This window comes from Eupeodes corollae, chromosome 2 (genome assembly GCF_945859685.1).
Source record: "Eupeodes corollae chromosome 2, idEupCoro1.1, whole genome shotgun sequence".
Lineage (NCBI taxonomy): Eukaryota > Metazoa > Arthropoda > Insecta > Diptera > Syrphidae > Eupeodes > Eupeodes corollae.
In genome coordinates, this window is record NC_079148.1 from 79,634,361 (window position 1) to 79,658,000 (window position 23,640).

At 31.9% G+C, this 23,640-nt stretch overlaps 2 protein-coding genes across 9 annotated transcripts; both read right to left on the bottom strand.

Annotated features, from left to right (window-relative positions):
- Positions 1–807: 807 nt before the first annotated feature.
- LOC129944669 (longitudinals lacking protein, isoforms H/M/V) lies at positions 808–12,997 on the bottom strand. Of its 7 annotated transcripts, none has more exons than XM_056054265.1 (3): positions 12,856–12,997; positions 6,739–8,277; positions 1,847–1,985 (listed from the first exon to the last, which is right to left on the bottom strand). In XM_056054265.1, exon 2 carries the CDS (start codon positions 8,039–8,041, stop codon positions 6,752–6,754), a length of 1,290 nt encoding a protein of 429 aa, XP_055910240.1. In that variant the 5' UTR covers positions 8,042–8,277; positions 12,856–12,997; the 3' UTR covers positions 1,847–1,985; positions 6,739–6,751. The 7 variants fall into 7 exon arrangements, with proteins under 7 accessions (XP_055910241.1, XP_055910244.1, XP_055910243.1 ...); XM_056054263.1 differs by lacking the exon at positions 12,856–12,997 and adding an exon at positions 12,461–12,835; XM_056054264.1 differs by lacking the exon at positions 12,856–12,997 and adding an exon at positions 12,461–12,835 and having other exon boundaries at positions 1,862–1,998.
- An 8,053-nt stretch (positions 12,998–21,050) lies between these two features.
- On the bottom strand, positions 21,051–23,059 carry LOC129947243 (serine palmitoyltransferase 2-like). 2 transcript variants are annotated; one of them, XR_008781699.1, is made up of 4 exons: positions 22,555–23,059; positions 22,059–22,419; positions 21,566–21,985; positions 21,051–21,337 (listed from the first exon to the last, which is right to left on the bottom strand). XR_008781699.1 is itself a non-coding variant. In XM_056057742.1 (3 exons), the coding sequence occupies exons 2-3, from the start codon at positions 21,836–21,838 to the stop codon at positions 21,218–21,220; spliced, it is 393 nt and encodes a 130-aa protein (XP_055913717.1). In that variant the 5' UTR covers positions 21,839–21,985; positions 22,059–22,467; the 3' UTR covers positions 21,051–21,217. The 2 variants fall into 2 exon arrangements, 1 of the variants encoding a protein (XP_055913717.1); XM_056057742.1 differs by lacking the exon at positions 22,555–23,059 and having other exon boundaries at positions 22,059–22,467.
- Between the last annotated feature and the right edge of the window lie 581 nt (positions 23,060–23,640).

Sequence of the window (23,640 nt, forward strand, 5' to 3'; positions counted from 1 at the left end):
TAAAAATCAATTAATGAAAATACAATAACAATCTATTTTTTAAAGAAGATCTACTCGGATGAAAGTCAAATTCAATATGAGACACAATAAGAAGTTTCACTGACACAGCGGGTTATAGGTTAATTTTTTGCACGGTTAACTCTATGATGAGTTGTCCCGATGGAGCATATAAATTAATTAAGGACAAAAGAAATGGGCACTTAATATGGTACGGTAAAATATCACTTATAAACATAACTGAATACAATTTTCGTCCATTTACAAGTGATTGCATACCTAAAAGTTGACATCTGTTAGTATATGATGGAGTTTCGATGTTCAAACGTAATTTCCGAATTGAGAACATAGTAAATTTATTTGTACTCTTTTCAAGGTGCTCTTAAATCTTTTAGTTTTTTCCTAACGCTTTCACTATGTAAACAAATTTTAAACACTTTAAGGGCAGTCATAAACCTTTTTATGTGCGCAAAATGTATATTAACAAAAATTGTACGTTTATATCTTGCATTAAAAACATACGAAACCTGTTTTAATTGTTTTAGTTTAGTGTAGAAAAGTTTTGGGTACATTTTAGGGTTCTAAATTGAATTAGTAATGAAAATATGAATAAATAAAATTTGTTCCTGATTTGTTTTAAGCACTTCTTGATTAAGAGGTACAATTATTTTGTAAAACTAGTTTTTTTTTTTTTAAATTAAGAAACTCAGAAATTGACTCAAATTATTTTCACAATGCAATGAATGCAAACCAAACTAAGTCTTATACAATAATTTAATACATTCAAAATTTAAATCGCACTTTTCTGCATTCATTTTAAAACATTTATTTCAAACATTAAAACTTTAAAAATTTGTACCTATGCAAATTTACTTTTTCTTCTCATCAAAGTCTTCTTCAATATAATCTCCATCATCAAGTTCATCGTAATCATCTTCGCCAACTCTCCGGTAATATTTTTCGTTAGGTGTGCGATACCTTCTCTTGTTCTTTTGGCGTACTTCAGCCTTCTTAGCCTGTATAAATTTACTAAACGACTCATCGCTTTTCAACAGCTCTAATTTCTCATTTATTGCATCTTGTTTTTCTGTGCACATATGTTCTGGCTCTAATACTGTTGATTGAGTTTCACCCATTTCAGCTTGCTTGTGTTGCTGCCAAGCTTGTTCGGATTTTTTTAATTTGGCTAGAACTCTTAGCATAATTGCTCGTCGATCTACACCGAAAACATCGTGACGCATTTCCGGCAATGGTTCCTCATCTTCGTCCTTAGCTGCAACTGTTAGTTTACTATCAACTTTCTCCGGCACTCGATATAAATCATTCTTCACTTCAAAGCTGGGATCCATTTGTCTGTGGTCATCACCGAAGTCGGCAGTTTTTAAAACTGTTTCCACAGTTGCAAGGTTGGCGAATGTCTTATCCTTTACGAAATGAATTCGTGGAACTTCCCCCATGAGCCGCAGTTGCGATAGTTCATGTCTCAAAATCCCACCACATTTTTGTAGCTCATCCTCCAGTTCAATTTCGTTCACGTCACCCTTAGCCATCCAGTACACATTGCAAAACTGAAAATTAGGCGTCACCTTAACTCGGGTTATTTGCAAACCTTTACCAAGAATCTTTTCTGATGCTTGACCCGTGGCTAGAAGATCTGTTATGTGTGTCATAAATAGTTTGTTGAGTACATTAACACGCCTTAAACTTCCTTGGTCACTTTTCTTTGGATTGTTGAAATTGAACGGAGAATCCAAAGTCGGTTGGCCAGTCGAATTCATGGGATTTTCAAACCACCGTCTCTTACTTCCTGAGACACGATTTCCGAAGAGTTTGCCTAAAATTTTACCTTGACGATTGTTGGTTGCTTTGTCATTGAAATAAGTAGTTGTAGAAAAGTTGTTAGTAGAATTTGTTGTTGGGATTATCCTGATGGCGGATTTTAGTTGAACAGGAAGGCGATTCATTTTGTTCTTTAAACAGATGATTGTCTGAAAGAAAAAGCTTTTTAAGAAATTAATTGCAGCCAGTTTTTGTTTACATCTTTATGAGAAAGTTCAAGAAGTATTTTGTAGCGTCAGTATGTCTTTTGTCTATACGACTTGAAAATTTCATAACGCATGCGCTAAGATTCATATGTACTCATAAATGGTGAATTTCTTCAATTGTAAAAATGATTTGTATTTATTTATTCATTCCTTTAAACCATCTTTAGATATGAAAGCTAAAGATGACCAATATTCTGTAAAGATATATCCTGAATCGAGCAAAAGATCACGTAATAGCTTACCTGGTTATTCAAATGACCGAATATAAACCTAGCACAATTGCAGTTTCAATTTCATGATAAAGTAAGGATCAAGCCCTTGGCGATTGTTGTTTTTTAAAACTTATCAATTTGAAATTTTCTTTCTTGGAAGGTTATGGGTTTAGGTTAAAATTAATATATTCATGGGGTTTAATATTGCCCTTTAGAAAGAGAAACAAAGAAACGTATTTCAAATAAAGATAAAGATGTACAAAGATTTTCAAACAATAATGGTTCACGCCAGACAAACGGATAGTATATTCCATCCACTATTCCATAACTTTTCACTGCAAAGCAAACTTGGCTTCCTCCTACATGGTACGGAAATGTTTAAAGTTTTGTTTTATATTGTTATAGGTAGTCATCAAACCAAACAAAAAATTTAAAAAAAAAATCGAAAACTACGAAATAATTAATTGCTACAGTTTTTTGTTTTGTTTTAAATTTTCTTATTTTCTCTGTTTTATTAAAACTATTTGTTGTTAATATTCTAAAATACTTTTCCTTTCGAATTTCTTTCTGTTTCTTTACTTAAATAACACAATTCAAATATTAACTCTGTCTTTTATAATGTTGCGTTTTTTTTTGTTTTTATTTTGCTTTTGCAATATGTTCTTCTAATATCTTTTCCGAAAAAGTTCGTTTAAATTATTTTTTTTTAATTATTTTTGGTTACGATTTTGACACGATTTTTTTTTTAAATAAATAATACACACACAAATTATGAACAGTTGTTAATAGGTTTTTTCTTATTTTTATCAAAACTTTTCTTTTTGTTTTCAATTATTCATTTAATTTTATATAAATTAGATCCTCATTCCTTTTATGGCTTTATTATTACTTTTTTTTGTAAAATGTAGAAATAAATTCTTTACCACTGGCTTTAACTAGATATTATTTTAGTAACATTTATGTGGTTGTTTTGTATAGAGTAGCGAGTGAACTATTATGTAAGTCACATATGTAATTTGTTTTATATTTTACAGATTTTCTGTTTTATTCTTGGAAATGAGCACACAAATAGAAGGAATCAAGAATTTTTCTTAAAACTATTTTACAAATACTAGTTTTTCTTTTTGAGATTTCTCTTATGCATCTAATACCTACGTACATATTAAAATTATGATGGTGTTTCTTTTTTTTTGTTTTGTTTTCTTTACTTTGAGAAATATACATCTTACAATAATATTTTATATTTAATGTTTACAATTTGGGAATTAAGTAAACAAATAATTTAAAAAAATCAAGTCTTCAGCAAAAGTTCTTTTGTTTAAAATAAATTCAACATAATATATGTATAAGTGTTATTGTTTTAAAAGAACGTAAGTAAGTTAAACTAAATTGGCTATGGCTTCTGATTTTTATATCGAATATAAACTTGAGACTTTTGAGCCTTACTTAAAAATAAAAAAAAAAAACTCTAACGATAATTCATCTGATCGGTCTCACACACAAAACTATTGAACATAGATATATATAACACGCAATGGTTGATTAAAAAACTGTTGCTGTGAACGTTTTCTTTTGCAGAAAATCAAGATATCTTCAACTTAACTCATAATTTTCAATTTGGAAGACTTTGAATCTAGATTTAGTTTGATGTTCTTTAAAATCAATTGTTAATAAATGTGTACTGTTAATTATACATACATGACTACTTCAGAACATGCGTCTTGAAGGAATTTTTTTTAGTTTAAACATTTTTGATTTAAATTATACTTATATAACATTATAATAGTGGATCTAAGATGTTATGAGTTTAGTACATAATTAATTTAAATATCTTGAATTTCAACTGATTTTTTCGGACTGATAAGACTCGTGAAGTCAATAAATTATATTCTCTGTCTGCAAAATATAACTTCGTTTTATAATTAAAATGATAAGGCGACAAAGAATAGGTATGAGACAATGAAAACCGTCGAGTAAGATATCCATCAAGATCCAGTTCCTGCCCGGACCAAACCAAATCAAGTTACATCGATAAAAAAAATCATTTTGAATTTAGCATTTATACTTAAAAAAATAGCCTACTTAAATATATGCATATCTGTTAGCTAGATTCTAGAACCTTATAAAGTTATAGGAAAAAAAAATACTGCGTCAGCTTTGGATTAAACTAAAAATTAATGAGAATTTAATTTCTGACAATATTGTTTGAGATAAAATATATATTTTTATGCTGTTTTTATATTATTTAATGATATATACAAACAAATAATACTTAACATCTAAATAGGGATAGTATTTCACTGAAAAAATATTAAATGTTATGTACACATGTTGCTCCTGTTTAAAACGAATACAATGCGGAATTTAAAGCTAAGGGCAAATTAAAATAAATTCTGTTTGTTATAACGATAAAAAACAATAAGTATAACACGCGATGCTAATGTAAATCAATATCTACTGATTAGTTATGGCACGATTTTGTTGTCATCTCGAGATGCTGGTGAAATTTAATGAATAAAATAACACATTAGGTGGCGCAGCACAGCTCGTAGAGAACCATACTTTTAGGTGGCACAGCCAAGACCTCTATTTTTAATTGTGAGCAGCCATTTGACTTTCAATTCGATAATAAGAACCTAATAGCAATGTAGAAATCCTATGTTTCTGAATGTTTTAGAAGGAATAAAATGTCAATGATGACCTATTAATTTTTCATATATTTGGGACTTACAGCAGGTCATAGAATTTTCAGTTCACTGTGACGAAATTTGCTCCTATCCTTTAAACGACTTAGATTATATTTGATAAAAAAAGCCTCACAAATATATAATTTGAACAGATGATACTCGCAATAATGTTCTTATGGCTAATTGAAAAAGTTTTCAATATTTTATTATATATTTTTAATTTCTAATTGAATTTTATGGTTTATCATGCATTCGACCAGCGAACGAGATCTCATAAATAGATTTCGAATGGAAACACACATTTGGAAAGAATTGTTTTGTTATCTCTTTAAATTTTTGTTTATCTAGCTCTTGAATATAATTTTCCAAAAAGGTTAAACGAATTATTCTGTTTTTTGGAATCCCTTTGACGAAATTGATAGATGAAGCACGTGTAACTTAATGCGCTGGAAAGCATAAGGTATATTTATAGCTTTTGGCATTACCACATTGTATTATTTTTTTCGAAATTCATCGAAAGTGTCAATTGGTAGCAATCAAAAGTAGAATTGAGTTACATAGTAGGGGGGCTGATTTGTAATGTTTTGAGAACAAGTGAAGGTTAAATATAGTGAAGTAAAGTTCCAAGTTTGAAATTAACGAAAAAAAACTAGTTTCCTTAGTCTAAATTTGCGATAAATGCAAATGAATTTTCACATATTGTCTGAACTTGCCTATCGGATTTTTATTCTCAGGAAGTTTATACAATAGTATTCAAATTTTATTTTCCCATCATTGTTTCCCTGAAGTAATTATTAAGCTGTAATCCCCGAATTGTGTAAGTATGCGGGAGAAATTCAATTAAGACTTGAAACACTAGCCATTTTGAATAAGTAAACATACATATAAAGGTAAAAAATATATAAAAACAAACACTACAAACATAATTTGATTTGAGAAAAGAGTTCAATCTTCAATGAGCCAGTTGTATTAAAATACAACAATGTACACAGTAAGAATCAAAACGAATAGAACACAAGTACTATGATTGAAAGATCTTGAGCAATTTGTTATTCTTAAATTAAATCGAAATTCTAAGATACGGAAAGTGTCCCAAGTGGATCACAACGATTAAACAAAAGATTTGTATTAACAAATAGAAAACGGAACCAAATTCTTTTTAAATATTTGTTTTCAATCTAAGAAGAATTACCAAAAATCATATGGCCAAATCATTGGCTTTTCCATTTGTGCGGTTAATCTCTAGGAATCCTATATTGGCCTACCCTAGCACCCTAACCATTAAACCCACTTAAATGTTGATAATGATTCTCATGAAGCATGATTTAGATATTACTATGTTTATGAGTGACATTACAATAACATTGAGATCACCAACAAAAGAATGCATTTTTTTTAAATTATGATTTGTTATTAATGAAATATTTCAGAAAAAAAATATTTAAAATGGCAAACCATGAATATTGTACTTAACATACCAAATATACATAATGTTTTACGTTATAAAAAATATATGCAAAAGTAATATTTTAAAATAAAAACAAAATATTAAAATTGTATATAAAATTCTTATAAAATCCCTTATTTCAAAGCATGTGCATTCAAACCTGTTTCAACAATAAGTTGTTACAATATCTCAAAAAATTTTAAATACATTCATTGTCCTTTACGCATCGCATTCAATTCTTCAAATAAGAGCCTTTGAACCTATTTTTATGAATACTAGTAGTTATGTATGTATATTATGTTATTTTAATTTTGTGTGATTTTTTTTCATAATATTATTATTGAACTTACATTTTTACTTAAACTAGATTAGATTTGGTTTATGCGCTGGTAATTTGTAGCCAACAAACTGGAACGGTGGTTCCATTGGAGGACTGGATGAACGCTTAATATGATCGAGAGCATGAGTCATTACGGCACCTGTCATGACGGCGCTGTTAGATGATCCACGTCCGCGTTTTCTTTTTGGAAGGATGCCTTTTCTTGCCATGTAAAAACGAATAGTGGATACTGGGATGTTGAACATATTGCTGACAGTCTGGAATGTTTGGCCTTTCGAAACACACTTGGCAGCTTGAGCAAGAGACGCTTCAGATCTTCGGACACGTTTGTACGAGTTATTAGGGCTGTCCATGTTCATTTGCATCATCATACTCTCATCGTTGTCGCCTGCAAAACTGTCTTCGTCATTTACCGATGGATAAGCATCATCTTCGGGCTTGGGATAATCTTCAAAATTGTCGTAAGCGATGGTTGAGTCATCGAAGGGTTCTGTAGCGACACTTTCGGTTTTCATGATGTTCGATTGGTTCATAAAATTCGCCTGTTCGACGACATTGAGTGCTATCGTTTGATTAGATACTGATGCGGTGACAGTGCTGGTGTTGCTACTGCTACAGCTGCTGGTAGTTGCTGTACTGCAGTTGGATGCTACAGGAAGATCATTAACGTTAGGAGCTACTTGTTCTTGGCTTTCGTGTGTACTAGGATTGACATCTAATGGGCCGTTAGAGTTTGAGGCTGTCGAGTCTTGTGGTATGGAATTAATTTTTGTTTGTTCTGTAAACTCTGTGCTTTGTAGTTCTTCAGTACATTCTGTGTTTTCCATTGTCGCCGATGATTGCTGCTGTTGTGATGCATTTGCAGACACACCAGTCGCACTAGCTGTTCGAGCTGCTTTGGCCATCTGTCTTAATTGATTGAGATTGAGGGCTGCATCAGATCCGTAAAGCCCTCGAATGCGTAGAGATTCGGCACATTTCAGTAGATTTGGCAAACCGGCCTGTGTAACATTAACTTCGCCTTTGTACATAAAATCAACCAAAGCCTGAATCTCCCACAGTTTAATGTCCCTTGGCAAGATTATTACGGGATGTTTGCAAGGATTTTCTGCCAGAATGCTTTCAAAATATGAGGAACATGCAGCCAAAACCAGCCGATGACAGTGCAGCTGATGGCCTTCACAGGCCAATGTAACATCAACGAATCTTTGGCCAGCAAGGAGCTGAGGAAATGCTGCTCCCAAACTTCCCAAGTGACTGTTCCACCGTACACAGAATTCTTGTGAATGTGCGGACGCCATTTTTTCAGTCATCTTCTGCTTCACGCAAAAGATTGCTTTTAAGCCAGGGTTAGTTAATCACAAGTTTTAATATTGCGATACTGGGTATGTTCTGTTCCCGGGATGAGCAATGGTAGTTACTTATAAAATGAATGATTATTTACTTGAGATCTGTAATAGTGATGTATGCATTGATGTTCAGATGATTGTGAAGATGGTTTTATACTGTGTTTCTTCAAATCACTTCCACATGTATTCGTTTAATTGTTCTACATAATTTGTATTTATCGTTTTTTTTTATATAAATATAATCCAGGTTCCCACAGCAATTACGCCGAGAAAAAAAAGAGAAGAAATAGAAGATTTGATTTGTGTCTTTCGTTTACTTTTGACTAAATATCTACTTCATAATTAAATAAAACAAAAAAAAAACTACTTAGCCTCACTTAATTGAAAGGATGCTTATTTATAATAATATCAAACAAATTAATAATTTTTAGAAAACTCCTACAAAATAAAGGTTTATTTTTCAACGAGGAATTATATGCTCCTTTGTTTTTAAAGCATACTTATTGTGAGCGGATTTATTCAAATTAATTTTGGTTACGAAGTTTATTTGAAGATTTTGTAACAAAATAAAATAAAACTATATTCGTTATTGTAAATAAAATATTCATCATGGGCATATGATAATTTTTAATTCAGGATCTACTCATAACTCTAAAACGAAAAACAATTTTAAAATTTTCTCAATATCAAATAAATAAAAGAAATATAAATTATTTAACTAAGTGTGTTCATGTTTGTTAACACTTTGTTCTCGGGAAGTGTAAAATACAATTCATTACAGTAAAGGAATATAACGAACAAATATTAACTTTTTGATTTTACAGAGAAAACACTAGCAAGCATGGGGGAAGCAGACAAAATTCAAGATATTAGTGTTTTCATAAAATGCTTTGAAAGCTCTAACTTGGCCTTTTGAAAAACGAAAAAAATTCAAGAATTACTTTCACTTTTTTTAACTTTTCAAAGTTATTTGGAGAAAGTTATTTACTCACAACATTCTTACTAAATATTGTTTGTTTTTGACTTCTCATCGGTTAAAGTGTTAAACGCTCTAACTGAAAAGTTATTTTTTAAGTAAAAATAAAGTAATGTAGACCCCTTAAAAAACTTTAAATTTATATATTAACGATGCTGAATTTCCTTTGGTTGAAGAATTTTTTGCAATAAATAAGAGAATGTGAATTTTTTTACACTTTATACATCTCTCGACATCACTAGATTCTAGATAAGTGTAAATATATGTACATTGTAGTTCTGTTGTAGAAAATGAGCCTTACATATTTCTTTTTACAATGAATGTTATTTATGAGTCATTTAATCTTAATTAAAAGCATGTACCATGTACCATAATGCATGAAATGATTAGTCGAGGTAACCCATTTCAATTTCTTCAAATGTTCATTGAAAACAAATAATAATCGTTTTAATTTGTACAAAAAAAAACGAAAACCAAAACAAATTAATATTTACATTTTTCGACTCAAAACCATTTCAAGAATATGTGGGTCATATATGTGTTTTTATTTGTCTCTAAATACTTTAACGGGCTGCTATTGAAATTAAGTTGGATCAAACTATCCTGGGTTTAATTAACAAATTGTTGGCGAGTTTAATGAGTGAAAGTTATTTTTTAGAGTTTATGTTCATAATTCAATTTAAAAGTGAGTTTATTTGATATTAGAATATAGCTGATAGTATAGTATAGAATATGAAAATAGTCAAGGCTTTTTTATGGTTGTAGCAATTTTTAAGGTCTGTAATTTTGTTAAATAAATACAAAAAAATTAATAAGTTTGGCTTAGGTATTGAAAAATACCAGTCTCGTTAAAAATGTGTAAAGCCTTTATATGCAGTAATTTGTTTGAATGTCGTAAGCTTTGTCAGTCATAAGAATATTTTTTACTTGCGACTAGGAACTACCTAAATATGTACATCCATACATATATGGCAAGTTTTACATTGCTTAAAAATCAAAACCATTATGACGATTGAGTTAAAACTTGGAAATTAAGGTATTGAGCCTTTTGTTTTAAGACTAAAAATAACAGTAGTCCTCATACAAATTTGTTGGTCAATATTTATTTTCTGTACAAGGGGTGGTATTATCTTAATAATATTTGATGATCAAAAATGTAAAATTTTACTTTTTGGATTTTCAGAAAAATATTTAACATTTTTTTTTAATTCGATATCTCAAAACCGGATCAATATTTTGTAGCAAAAATTAAATGTATAACGTATACTAGTAAGCTCTACAAAACTTAATTCTTAAATTATTTAAAAAAAAATTGAAAAATTTTATATATGTATAAAAAATTAATTAAAACAAACGCTCTAACGATTTTCGAAATAAAAATCAAGGTTTTTTTTGACAAACTTATTTTATTGGTAAATTTTAAATTTTTAAGTTTTTGAATTTTAAATTATAAGTCTTATTTGTATACACTCTTTCGATACAGGAGCAAGTTTGTGCGGTCCAGTTGTGCACTCTATTTTTTATAGCAAAATTCAGAAACAACATATTTGTTGGAAAATGACTATCACATTTTTGTTTTGACAGCATTCATGAATCAAATTCGTTTATTCCGATTATTAATCAAAAATCACCTTGGTCGATGCCACTGGTCACAAGGAAAAGATTTTAAGAAATCGAAAATTCCTTCATCATTTTAAGGAAGGAATAAATTTGTCATTGCGGTGAGTTTTTTTTTTCAAACATTAAAAATTTGAATCTGTACGAAATGGTTAGACAAAACGGTCTAAAATGCAAACGGCCCGAAATGCATTAAGAATGAAGACCATGAAGAGAAATCGGTATTTTAATAAATTGCAGTCAATCAATAAAAGAAAAAGTAGGAGTAGACACATTTTTTATGATTCTTATAAAAGATAGATTATACGAAAAATTAATTAAAATTCCAAAATAAATGCTCCAAAACTGATTAAAGAGGCTGAAAAACATCTGAAGAAGAAAGCCTGTACAGAAAGTATTGCAAAGATTTTACCCATTACATGTATTAAAACTTTCAGTCATGGTTTAGGGTTGTACGAAATTTACATTTCATCAATGGTACTTACAAGATAATCTCAAGTTCAAAGCCAATTGAGTGCATTCTGTCCAAAGTGCTTGAGACACTTTGTTTCTAATTTAATCTTAAAACTATGTTGTGTTTTTGTACTTTCACTTAAATTGGAACATTTTGAGTTACCATAGACGGTAACGCAACAAAATCAGCTTTTAATGAAACATAAACTAGGGTTATTGTACGAGTTTTTCTTTGATACACTGTACTTCAAATTAAATTAATGCAAAAACTAGAAATTCTTAATCGCTTGTATTCAACGACATGAAATTAAATTTGCAGAGTCTGGCAATCTTATACCTAGTAAGGTTACAAAAATCTAGGAAAAAGGACCATTTACTTAAACATAATAAAGAAAAAACAACATTAAACTAATCTACTTAATACATTGAAAAAATGTTTAAAATAGGATCGCACTCAATTATTATAATTATATTTTTAAATTTAAGATTTTAAAACTGATAAGGATAGGGGCGGTAGGTATACATATTGCCATGCTGTCAAACAACATGCTCACGATATTTTGCATAATTCTTGTGGTATTCTGCATGACTAAATTTAAATTTTGTTGCACTGCAACGCAAGTCTGCTCAAGGTTTCCACACTATAATGTTAACTAAAAATACCGACTAAGGTATTAACGTTGAAGAGTTTTTTAACTTAGGTATTCCGGACATCGGAAATCAAACGTTTTTGAAATATTTTATAAAGGTATACATTTTAAGACAACATATGCACTTTTAAAAGCCGACATAAATACTTCCATTTAAGGAATGAAACAAAAACAATTTTATTTTGAGCAAGTTTACGCTTTGATCTTCGGAACCGAAAAAAAGACACATATTGCAAGCATTGTTAACAACTATCCTGCTTATTTTTTAAGGAGTCTTGATATGCCCACTATACCTTATTTTAAGAACCTAACTCACAGACCCTACGCAAAATTAATTATACCGAAAAAAATCAACAATATAATTGCAAACCACACATCTTTGGCAAATAGGAATGTTTTATTTCTTATTCTTTCAACATTAAATTCATATATTTGCATATACTCCCTCAAATACGTATAACACAAACTAGGTACCTATATAAAATATAAAAAAAACTATTTTTGCTTTTGAACAAAGAACTTACTGAAACTATAATTAAAATTGTCTGAAAAATATACGCTCTCCCACCACTTCAAATAAAATACATATATCTGTATATATACGTCTCCTCCACAAGGAGTGTGAATATAATGAATATTAAATTAAAACTAAATCTTTTCCAATTAAACAAACATCGAAAAAATTACCAAATAAATTATGTCCTGGCAGAGTATATCACAAACTGGACTTGATGATTTTTATTTTAACACACAATTCAGCGCAAAAAATGGCTAAAAATCGTTAAGTTTATGGAAGTATGGTGATGCCATTAATAAATTAACAAAAAGAACTGAAGAACAAAAAGGACACACAAAAGTGAAATAAAGCCAACAATTTTTTTTGTGTGTTCTCCTTCAACAACAGCAGCAGCAGCGTTTCCAATTCGTCGACAATAACGACGTTGACGACGGCGGACGGCTGGCCGTGGGGTTGGAGTTTGTTAAATTGATTTTTGTATAATTTTTATTTAAATAAACCATAAGATGATTGAAGAAAAAAATATTTGATGATTTCAATTATTGATTTTTTGCAAAATACATACCGTTTTCAGTCTAGAATTTGGCGTAAAAAAATATATAAGAAAACTTTGCAAATTTTTATTGTTTACATGACTTTCGATTGGTACACACACGCGCGGTTTTGAATAGTTTTTTTTTTGTATCAATAATGACATTTGAGGTGAATTAAAATTAACTACCCTACGCCATGGTGAATGAGTGCTGCCAAAAGTGATTTACTAGCGTTGTACTAAAAGTGAGGATGAAAGGCCTGTTCTTAATTTTTGAAAAATCAATGTTTTCTCAAAACTATTTTTAAGTATTGAATTGTTTAAATAATGAACTGAATACTAAACTACCTTCTGTACTTTTTCAAAACGAACAGAACAGACCACTTTAGCAACAATTAGGCATAATTGAGTCTCTGTCTGTTAGCTCTTAAGCCGTTGACTAAGATCTTGTTTCAATTATTAAAATTGTGTAGTTGTATACATTTTCCTATAAAGTTACCGCCAGTGACTATTTCAACAGTATTCGAAATTTGAGGTTCTACTTTCTATGACAAATATTTTTGTTAAGCAATGTGTTACGCCATTTCTTATTTTGCATTCGTCTCCAACGGGGCCAGTAAATGAAATGTTTTTTTTTAAGGTTCTACTTCATTTAATGCTTAAAAATACAAAAGTGAACAATTAAAAGTAAGCCTAAATCATCTCAAATGCCTTTATGAAGAAATGCATATTTGAAACGTCAATTCTTAAAAAGTTAGATATATCAGGGGGTAATACATTTAGTTGAGTCTTTTTACTGCATATTTATTTATATTACAAATATGCTAAAATAATTTTAAACTTGGAGGTTGTTAAAGTTCTTTTCCATTTAACCAAACATTTAGGTCAGCTTTTTTTGTAAATAGCATTGTGTTGAAACCAAGTGGATTAAACCCAATTTGTTCAAACTTATTCAGCAAGTAATCGGAGAATTCGGTTGTTTAATAAAATTTTAATCAAAGACCCGATGATTTGAGCAAATTATTTAGATTTCGTTAATCAGCCACTTTCGCTTGATTAGCTTAGATCAATAAAAAATGTACTCAAGTTCAGTTTTTCCATGCTTGATTTCTGCAGCATACAAAAAAACATGTACTTATTGGGATTTATATTAATGGTCTTCTTTTTTTTTTTAATTTAATTATTTAACTAAGCATTAGAATAAATTATTTTCATCTCATTAGAAGTGTTTCAACATACAAATTAAACAATACGAACAAATTAGTTTAAATAAATAATGCAGATCCGCAAAAGCTGCCATCGATATCCTTCAATTTTTGTTAAGTGTTGACAACTGAACTGACAGATACACTCATTGCACATTAAATGTTGGGATCATGACGAAATCTAGAATGCCAAAAATCTCGAATGCCAAAGATCTCGAAAATAAAAAAAATATCTAGAACGCAAAAATCTCGAATCCACAAAAATCCAGAATTAACAAAAATCTCGAAAGACTCTATCTAGAAAAAAATCTCGAAAAAAATATAAATTATAGATTTATTTTTTGTATTTTTAACAGTTAAAAGTGAATAAAACACAAATACATCAGTTTACCCAATATTTCTGAGCATTTCTGAGCAAGAAAAAAATTTTTGCAAACAAAGTGCAAGTGTAGCAATGTGCAATTGTATGATTGATAACTTTACTTGTCAACTTTAAGTTTGTTAAGGAAAAGTAAGTTATCCAGAATGTATGTTTAATTTGTTTAAAAATTCAAACATACATTCTGGATTTTTGCATTCGAGATTTTTTTTTCTAGATTTTGGCATTTCGAGATTTTATTTTCTAGATTTTTGTTTTCGAGATTTTTTCCATTCTAGATTTTTGTTTTCGAGATTTTCATATTCGAGATTTTTACTTTTTAGATAATTAATTTCTAGATATCGTGGTAGACCCTTAAATGATAGATCTACATAGTTATTCTTAAAAACAAATGTGAATTTCACTGCTGGTTATGGTACTATGACTTTACTAGGCGCACACTTGTAACTTCTTCGAAACCAAATAGTTCCATAATTAGTTGCACATAAGCAACTCCGAAAGTAATCAACGAAATAAAGCATTTTATTTCCCTTGACTACATTTTTCTCTCTCTCTCTCTTGCACTAACAGAAAATTATTCAACGATTTTAGTCGAATGTCCGCGCAGTTAAATATTATTCCTTGTGACACAAACTAAGGAATTAGTTTAGAACACAAACTAAAAAGTTGCTCTAATAGGCGACAGAATGGTTTCTGCATGTGCGAGGACTCTCTTATAAGTCTATAGTGCTCAGTTTAGAAACCAAACAGGTTCGAAATTAAAAGTTGCATGTGCTCGCCTAGCCGACAGCTTCTTTAAGAATAGTGAGTAATTGAACGATCAGCGTATTTTACCCAATGAACTACTAACTTGTGTCCCTTTTTGGTGATAGCTCTTTAGGCTAGGCGCGCACATGCAACTTTTTCGAAACCAAATAGTTTGATCGTCAGTTGCCCAAACATCGCGCACATAAGCAACTCCAAAAGTAATCAACGAAATAAACCAATACACTGTAGTATAAAATTAAGGCAACTATCATTAATAATGTGTAATTCCCCTTATGTTTAGGTTTCAGAGTTTCGTAGCTAGATGTCGCACGCTGAGCGCGAAACTCTGAAACCTGAGACATAGAAGCGAGACAAAAGGTTGTTTGGCTCGCTCTCATAAAAATTTGTATTCTAACGTCTATTCTATTCAACGGACGCGCCCAAGCCAGTCGAATTAGATTTGTAGTCTTTAAATAAGAGTTATATTTTAATAAAGAAATTATATACCACAACGTCAGATGTGGGGTAATACACCAAAAGAAAACTAAATTATTGTGTATATTACCTCTTTTTGCGGATTTAAAGCCAGCTATGACAAAACTCAACAAAGCACAATTGGTTGAAGCACTTCAGAGCGCTGGAGTAGATGTGCCAGACACGGCTTCTCTAGCTCAACTTCGGGCATTGTATGAAAGTACAGTTACAGTGGCACCCCAACAACCTTCTGGTGAGTTAACTGAGAAAACTCCACCTTCTGCTGAGCTAACCGAGGAAACTCCACCTTCTGCATCTCCGAATGGAGAGAATACTTCCGAAACACTGGCCGCTTCTGATAACAGGCACAGTAATACAGCTTCTGATGTCCAAGACTTGGAAGAAGAACAAGAGCTGGCCAGACTTGAGCGTCGGAAAAAAATCCTTGAGCTAAGGAAAGAATTGGACCAGATGGAAGCGCCCACAACATCTTCGGTTGCACCATGGCGTGCAGTGGACTTCTCAGACATCGAAAATGCTGTTCCTGCATTCAACGGTGACGATCCATACAGCATCACTAAATGGATAGTTGACTACGAAGATGTGACCGACTCGCTGGGATGCGATGACCGATGCAAGTACTTGTCTGCACGCCGTCTCATGCAGGGAACTGCGAAAATGCTGTTACGCACGGTCTACGTTGACAACTGGGATTCTTTGAAGCAAATACTTATCAAAGAATTCGACCATAAGATGAGCAGACAGCAGGTCTATCGTCAACTGAGTGAGAGAGTACGTCGTCAGGGCGAGCCACTTCTTCGATATGTCATATGTATGCAAGAACTTGGGTCACATGCTGAAATCGATGAGGCAGAGTTGATCGAATTCATTATCGATGGTTTGAGGGATTCACCAGCAAATGTCTCTATTCTTTTTGCCGCCAAAACTATAGTAGAGCTCAAAAACCTCTTGCCACGATACGAAAAAAGAAGAGTTCCGAGGACTATGGTTGCTAGGGCAACAACTTCTGGAGGAAATATGGTTCCCTCAACTTCAGCATCAAACAACGAGCAGTCCAAGAGATGTTTTAATTGCTCAAAGTATGGGCACATCGCAGCAAAATGTCCAAAGGAGCAACGACCAGCTGGATCCTGTTTCAAATGTGCTGACGAGGGGCACACTTACAAAAACTGCCCTTATATTGTGAAGACCAGAGTTGGAGCCGTGAACCGGGATGCCCTACATGATGACACCAAGGAGCTGACTCAGAGTTTGGATGCTGTTCAGATGGTGAGTGTCGCCTTTATGACAAATAAGAATAAGTGCACAAAATTTATCGATTGTTGTTCTCTTTTGGATACCGGTAGTCCGATTAGTTTCATACGAAAGTCTGTTCTGCCTGAAGAAATTAACGTTCAAGAATCATTAACGTATTCAAGATTTAAAGGATTAGGAAACATTAAACTCTTTACGTACGGTACGATTAATTGTTATATTAATATAAAAGATAATTTAAATCTTGTTTCCCTTATGGTTATTCCAGATGAAGTAACTCCTATACCTTTACTTATTGGTCGTGATCTCCTTGAAATCTTTAATATAAAACTTAACATGAACTGTAATAAAGTTAATATAACTTCTGAGCAGTGTCAAAATGAAATTTGTTCGAATAAAGTTTTTCTTTCTAACCAATTGTATATGTGCACTTATTCTGATGAAAAAACCGAACCTTCAGAGTGTAGTCATTATAAGAACAACATAAATGATGTTTTTGGGAGCAGCGTATTAGCCGGTGAATTAAAGATACAACCTAAAGAACTTAGTGATTGCTTCAAAGACAAGTTGAATACATTTGATCATGATCGGATTAAGCTTAAAGACGATCTTGATGTGAAGAGAGAATACAATAATGTTGAGGTAGATAGTGATTTATTTGGCTGCCATGCTTTTGAGATTATATGGGATAGAAAAGATTATATAGATATTGATTCAAATCTTAGTTTAGACATTTCAAAAACTATTAAAAATATAGTATCTCAAAATTATTTGAATTTTGATAAAACTATGGTTTCACCAAAGGATTTTGAGATGCACATTAGACTTACATCTGATATTCCTGTTTGTTTTGCTCCGCGAAGGCTATCAGTCTCAGAAAAAGGTACTGTGAGTGAAATAATAAAAGACCTATTGGAAAAACGAATTATTCAGCCAAGTAGTTCTCCGTATGCTGCACCAATAGTTTTAGTTAAGAAAAAATCTGGTGAAACCAGAATGTGTATAGACTATCGAGCATTGAACAAACGTACAGTAAGAGATCCTCATCCAATACCATTGATAGACGATTGCATTGAATACCTGGAGGGGAAGAAGGTTATGACCTTATTAGACCTTAAGAGTGGGTTTTACCAGGTAAAGGTAGCAGCAGATTCAACACAATTAACATCTTTCGTAACCCCGAACGGTCAATGGGAATTTCTTAAAATGCCTTTCGGCCTTAAGAATGCGCCCAGTGTTTTTCAGAGATTCATAATTCAAATTTTTCGTGAATTTATAGACAGAGGAGATATAGTTGTCTACCTAGATGATATATTAATTGCTAGTAAAACTATTACTGAACATTTTGAGATACTTACTAAAATTTTATGTTGTGTAGCGAAGAATGGGTTGGAGCTCAACTTGTCAAAATGTCGCTTTGCATATTCGAAACTTGATTACTTAGGGTTTAAAGTAACGGAACATGGCATCCAACCTAGTGATTCCCATATTCGAGCGATTGCTCAATATCCTGTGCCTAAAGACAGAAAGAAATTGCATTCATTTTTAGGACTTTGTTCATACTTTCGCAGGTTTGTCGAATCCTTTTCAAGAATAGCAAGACCTCTTTATAATTTATTAAAAGCTGAAACTCCTTTTAGATTTACTTCCGAATGCGAAGATGTTTTTCAGACTTTAAAGGAACGGTTAACATCTCCACCTGTATTGGCAATCTATAGTCCAAGGAAAGAAACAGAACTGCATTGCGATGCAAGTTCATTAGGGTATGGTGCAGTTCTACTCCAACGACAAGAAGATGATAAATTACATCCGGTAGCATTTTTCTCTAAAAGCACCACTGATCAAGAGGCCAAATACCATAGTTTTGAATTGGAAACTTTAGCCATAATTTCAGCTTTACGTCGGTTCCGTGTTTATTTGCAAGGTATTCCTTTTACAATCGTAACTGATTGCAGTTCTTTAACAATGACACTGAACAAAAAGAATGTTAATCATAGAATTGCTCGATGGGCCTTAGAGCTGGAGGATTATGATTATAAGGTCAAACATCGTAGTGGTGCCAATATGAATCATGTTGATGCCTTAAGCAGATGTAATGTTATATCCGTTATTGACTCTGAGGATGTTGATTTCCAACTCAGAGCAGCCCAAAATCGAGATGTAAAGATTTTGGAAATGAAAAACAAACTATATTTAAAAGATAATAATTCGTTTTTAGTTCAGGATGGTATTGTCTTCAAAAAAAATAAAAATGGTAAACTTCGATTCTATGTCCCATCTGAAATGGAAACTAATGTTATAAGAATGATCCATGAGAAAATTGGGCATTTAGGTGTAACAAAAAGCTCTGATCAAATTGGCCGTCACTATTGGTTTCCGAATGTTCAGGAAAAAGTTGAAAAATACATTAAAAATTGTATCCGTTGCATAATGCACTCAGCACCAGTTCGATCTAATATACGCAATTTGTTCAATATTCCTAAGGAGCCCATTCCATTCCATACAATACACTTGGATCATCTTGGTCCTCTCCCTTCAATAAAGTCAAAGAGAAAACATATATTAGTGGTAATAGATGCATTTACAAAGTTCACTAAATTATACCCAGTTGTATCTACAAGCTCAAAAGAAGTATGTGCAGCACTAAGAAAATATTTTGAGTATTACAGTAGGCCATCAAGAGTAATTACTGATAGGGGAACCTGCTTTACATCACTAGAGTTTAGTTCATTTGTTATAGACCAGAATATAGATCATGTTAAGGTGGCAGTTCATTCGCCACAGGCCAATGGTCAAGTAGAGCGAGTCAATAGGGTATTAACTGGCATGCTTGCTAAGCTTTCGGAACCAATCGAGCACTCAGATTGGGTTGTTACTTTAACACAAATAGAATTCGGACTAAATAACACTATACATCGCGCTATTCAAAATACACCAAGTCAATTGTTATTTGGTATTAACCAAAGGGGAGTAGTAATCGACAAATTAACAGAATTTCTTGATGATAAACAATTAAGTCAACTGGAAAGAAATCTTGAATTGTCAAGAGAAAAGGCTTCAGAAGCAATCACTAAGATTCAGGAATATAATATTAAATATTTTAATGAGCATAATAACCCGGCACGTATATACGATGAGGGTGATTATGTAGTAATAAAAAATGTAGATACAACAACCGGTGTAAATAAGAAATTGGTTCCAAAGTTCAGAGGCCCATACGTTGTTTACAAAATTCTACCTAATGATAGATACGTAATACGCGATATCGAAGGTTGTCAAATCACACAGCTGCCATATGATGGCATTGTCGAGTCTCGAAATATTCGACTTTGGAAGAATCGAGACTCTGAAGGTTCGGTTGATTAAGGGCGACACCTACCATCTCATGATTATAACTTAAGACTTGTTTGTTTAATTTAATCGTGGGCGATCAAATTGTCAGATTGGCCGAGTTGTAGTATAAAATTAAGGCAACTATCATTAATAATGTGTAATTCCCCTTATGTTTAGGTTTCAGAGTTTCGTAGCTAGATGTCGCACGCTGAGCGCGAAACTCTGAAACCTGAGACATAGAAGCGAGACAAAAGGTTGTTTGGCTCGCTCTCATAAAAATTTGTATTCTAACGTCTATTCTATTCAACGGACGCGCCCAAGCCAGTCGAATTAGATTTGTAGTCTTTAAATAAGAGTTATATTTTAATAAAGAAATTATATACCACAACACAGAAAACATTTATTCACTATTTCTATCTCATATACACGAAACAAAATAGTTTCAAATTTGTCCTACTCTTTTGCTTATGAAAGAAAAGAGTAGAAAAAAATTACAAAATTATATAAAATATATTTTGTTTTTTGAAAGGCAATTAAATTTTCTGGGCATGGATTTTTACGAAATGGCACTGATATGTGCGTTTGAATTAAAAAGAAGGAATAAACCTGCAATCAAAAGGCAATATTGGGTTCACCCTTTGAAGTCACAACGCCTTGTTAAAGGGCGATTTCAAAAAATTTATCTAGACCTCCGCTTTTTTCTACTGCGATGAAAATAAAATATCTTTCAATTTTGCTTTACTTATTTATTTTAATTGATAGAAATATAATAGATCTTTAGTATCTAACTTTATACTTATATATATATGGAAAGATACATCAAATAAATGAAATTCTTATTAAACGAATTATAAAATGACCTTATTCATTTATTTATTATTATTTATTTATTCCTTTTAACTTAATAAATAATCGGATTAGAATTTCTTACTTTACATGAATGCTTTAGGCCAACTCATTACTGAATCACTTATTTCATCAATCACTTGTAAGGCATAATCAAACTGCTCTTAAGCGTATATGTACGTCCTTCCACAATTGGAGTGGCAGGAAACCCAACTCCAACAACCGCTACCTTACGGAAAGTTTGTGTAGTACAGCTCTGTAAAATAAAATAATAAAATTTATATAATTCACATTTTACAAATAAATAATCAAATAATATTCGACTCAAAGTGAACGCTTGGGATAACTAATATATTTTAGAACAGAAAAGAATTATATTTGTTTATTATAAAACCAAATATTTAACAGACCACCAAGAAAAAAAAATATTTAAAAACAATGAATTTGTTTTGGATACGATTGACATCTATTAATAAATCTTTACCTTTGTTCCATCAATAAAACCACCAGCACTGCCAAAGCTCTTTTTAAATTTTCCCATTAGAATATCAACATCTTTTGGATCGGCGCCATAATAGTCGACAATACCGCGACCATTTGGTCCCATCGCTACCACACTATGCGTCTCATACAAATACAAATAAGGTTTGTATTTCTTTTTCAATGCAATAACTTCGGACAATCGAACACTCCAACATACTTCATAACGAGGACTGCCTAAAGCCAAGCCATCTGTTCTGCAACGCTGTTCAAGCATCTTGTTTATTTTAAAGTGAACTCAAATGTCCAACCGTAATCCTTGGTAATGCGATCTGCAAATTGGGAAATTCCAGCAATCTCGGACCTTCCGATAGACATACCCTGAATAGAAGCCCTCGAAGGCATCGTATAGCGTAACATAGCCCTGGAAAAAAATGGAATTTCAGACTCAGTCTGTCAGTTCGTGAATTTCAAATCGATTCAAATCGTCATCTTACCTCTCGATTATTTTCACACACATCAATTGATTGATCAATTGAAAGGTAAAAGCCAAGATATACTAGGAAGGCTGTGTGTAGAGGATCCTTTTCGAATGAAGATTTGCTCCGATTAGGATCATCATAGAATCCTCCTCTTCCTGATACTGCTGCTCCTGTGGGTGCTTTTCCGTTTCAGTGTTGTTTATGTTACTCTTTATTATATACATTTCCATTTGCAGTCTGGTTGATAGCATTCGACGGCGACAGCGTTGTTTTACTCTTGACATTCCCATTTGTGAGACGCGAAACTTCATTTGAAATAATTGTGCTTTATTCCATTTTTTAAACGATGACGCACTTGATTGAAGTACATAATAATCTGAAAATAAAAAAAAATAAAAAATGTTTTTTGTTTTGAGTTACAACTTACAAATAATAATGACCATCGCCTTTCAGTGCATAAATACATTTGACGTTCAAAAAGTAGCAAATTAAATTATGAAAACAAACTTACGAGAAGGATATATTATTCTGCGCGTATGGAAGTATCCTACTAACCTCGTCACACTTTAAAGAATCATTCGACTGAAATGCACTAATACATGCATACCAAAGAAACTATTTAGTTGCATGTGCGCGCAGTTACGTGTATCTTAGAAGGATACAGACATTTTTTATGGGTTTAAGCAACTAATAAATTTTCGCAATCAATGTATGAAAGAGAAAACTAGTGAAATTGAGATGTAAGGTGGTACTCTTCCCTCAGAATTTTTTGTGAAAGGAAAACATTGACTCATTTTTTTTCTCTCTTGCACTTAAAGAAAATTGTTCAACGATTTAGTTGAATGTGCGCGCAGTTACCTAAAATTCCTTGTGACACAAACTAAGGAATTGGTTTGGGGTGATCGTTTAGTTTGTGTCAAAACACAAACTAAAAAGTTGCTCAAATGGGCGACCGAATGGTTTCTGCATGTGCGCGGACTCTCGTATAAGTCTATAGTGCTCAGATTAGAAACCAAACAGTTTCGAAACTAAAAGTTGCATGTGCGCGCCTAGCCTTATAGTTATTACAGCGATTCTACACTTATTCTAATACAAAATCCCCATTAAAAATAATCCCACCTCTTTAGCTATGCTGGCCAAGAAGTACTTATTATAATAAATTTAAATTTCAAACGCCATCTGTTGTTCATTTGTTATAAATTTTTTTTTGTTAAAAAATAAGGACATCTATTATTATTAAGTTTGACAAAATAAACAAAATACAAAAATTAAGTTAAAAAGTTTCTCCCTCTACTAGCTGAGCAGCCCATATCTTGTCGGCCAATGGATGTACAATATTCTTAAAGCAATGTACTTTCGATTCATTGACATACAAGATAAATACTACTAGTCGATTCACACGTCATCTCTTATTTTTTTGCCTTAATAATCTTTACTTTTTTTAAACTAAGGCAATTAATTATTATAACGTTTGGAAAAAGAAATAATGTACACAAATTAAGTTCAAAAGCTTCTGTATATTTTTACTGAACCTACAGATGGATTGTAGTTTTAAGAATTAGTTGGCTACTAGCAGTCTACATAGAATAGGCCAATG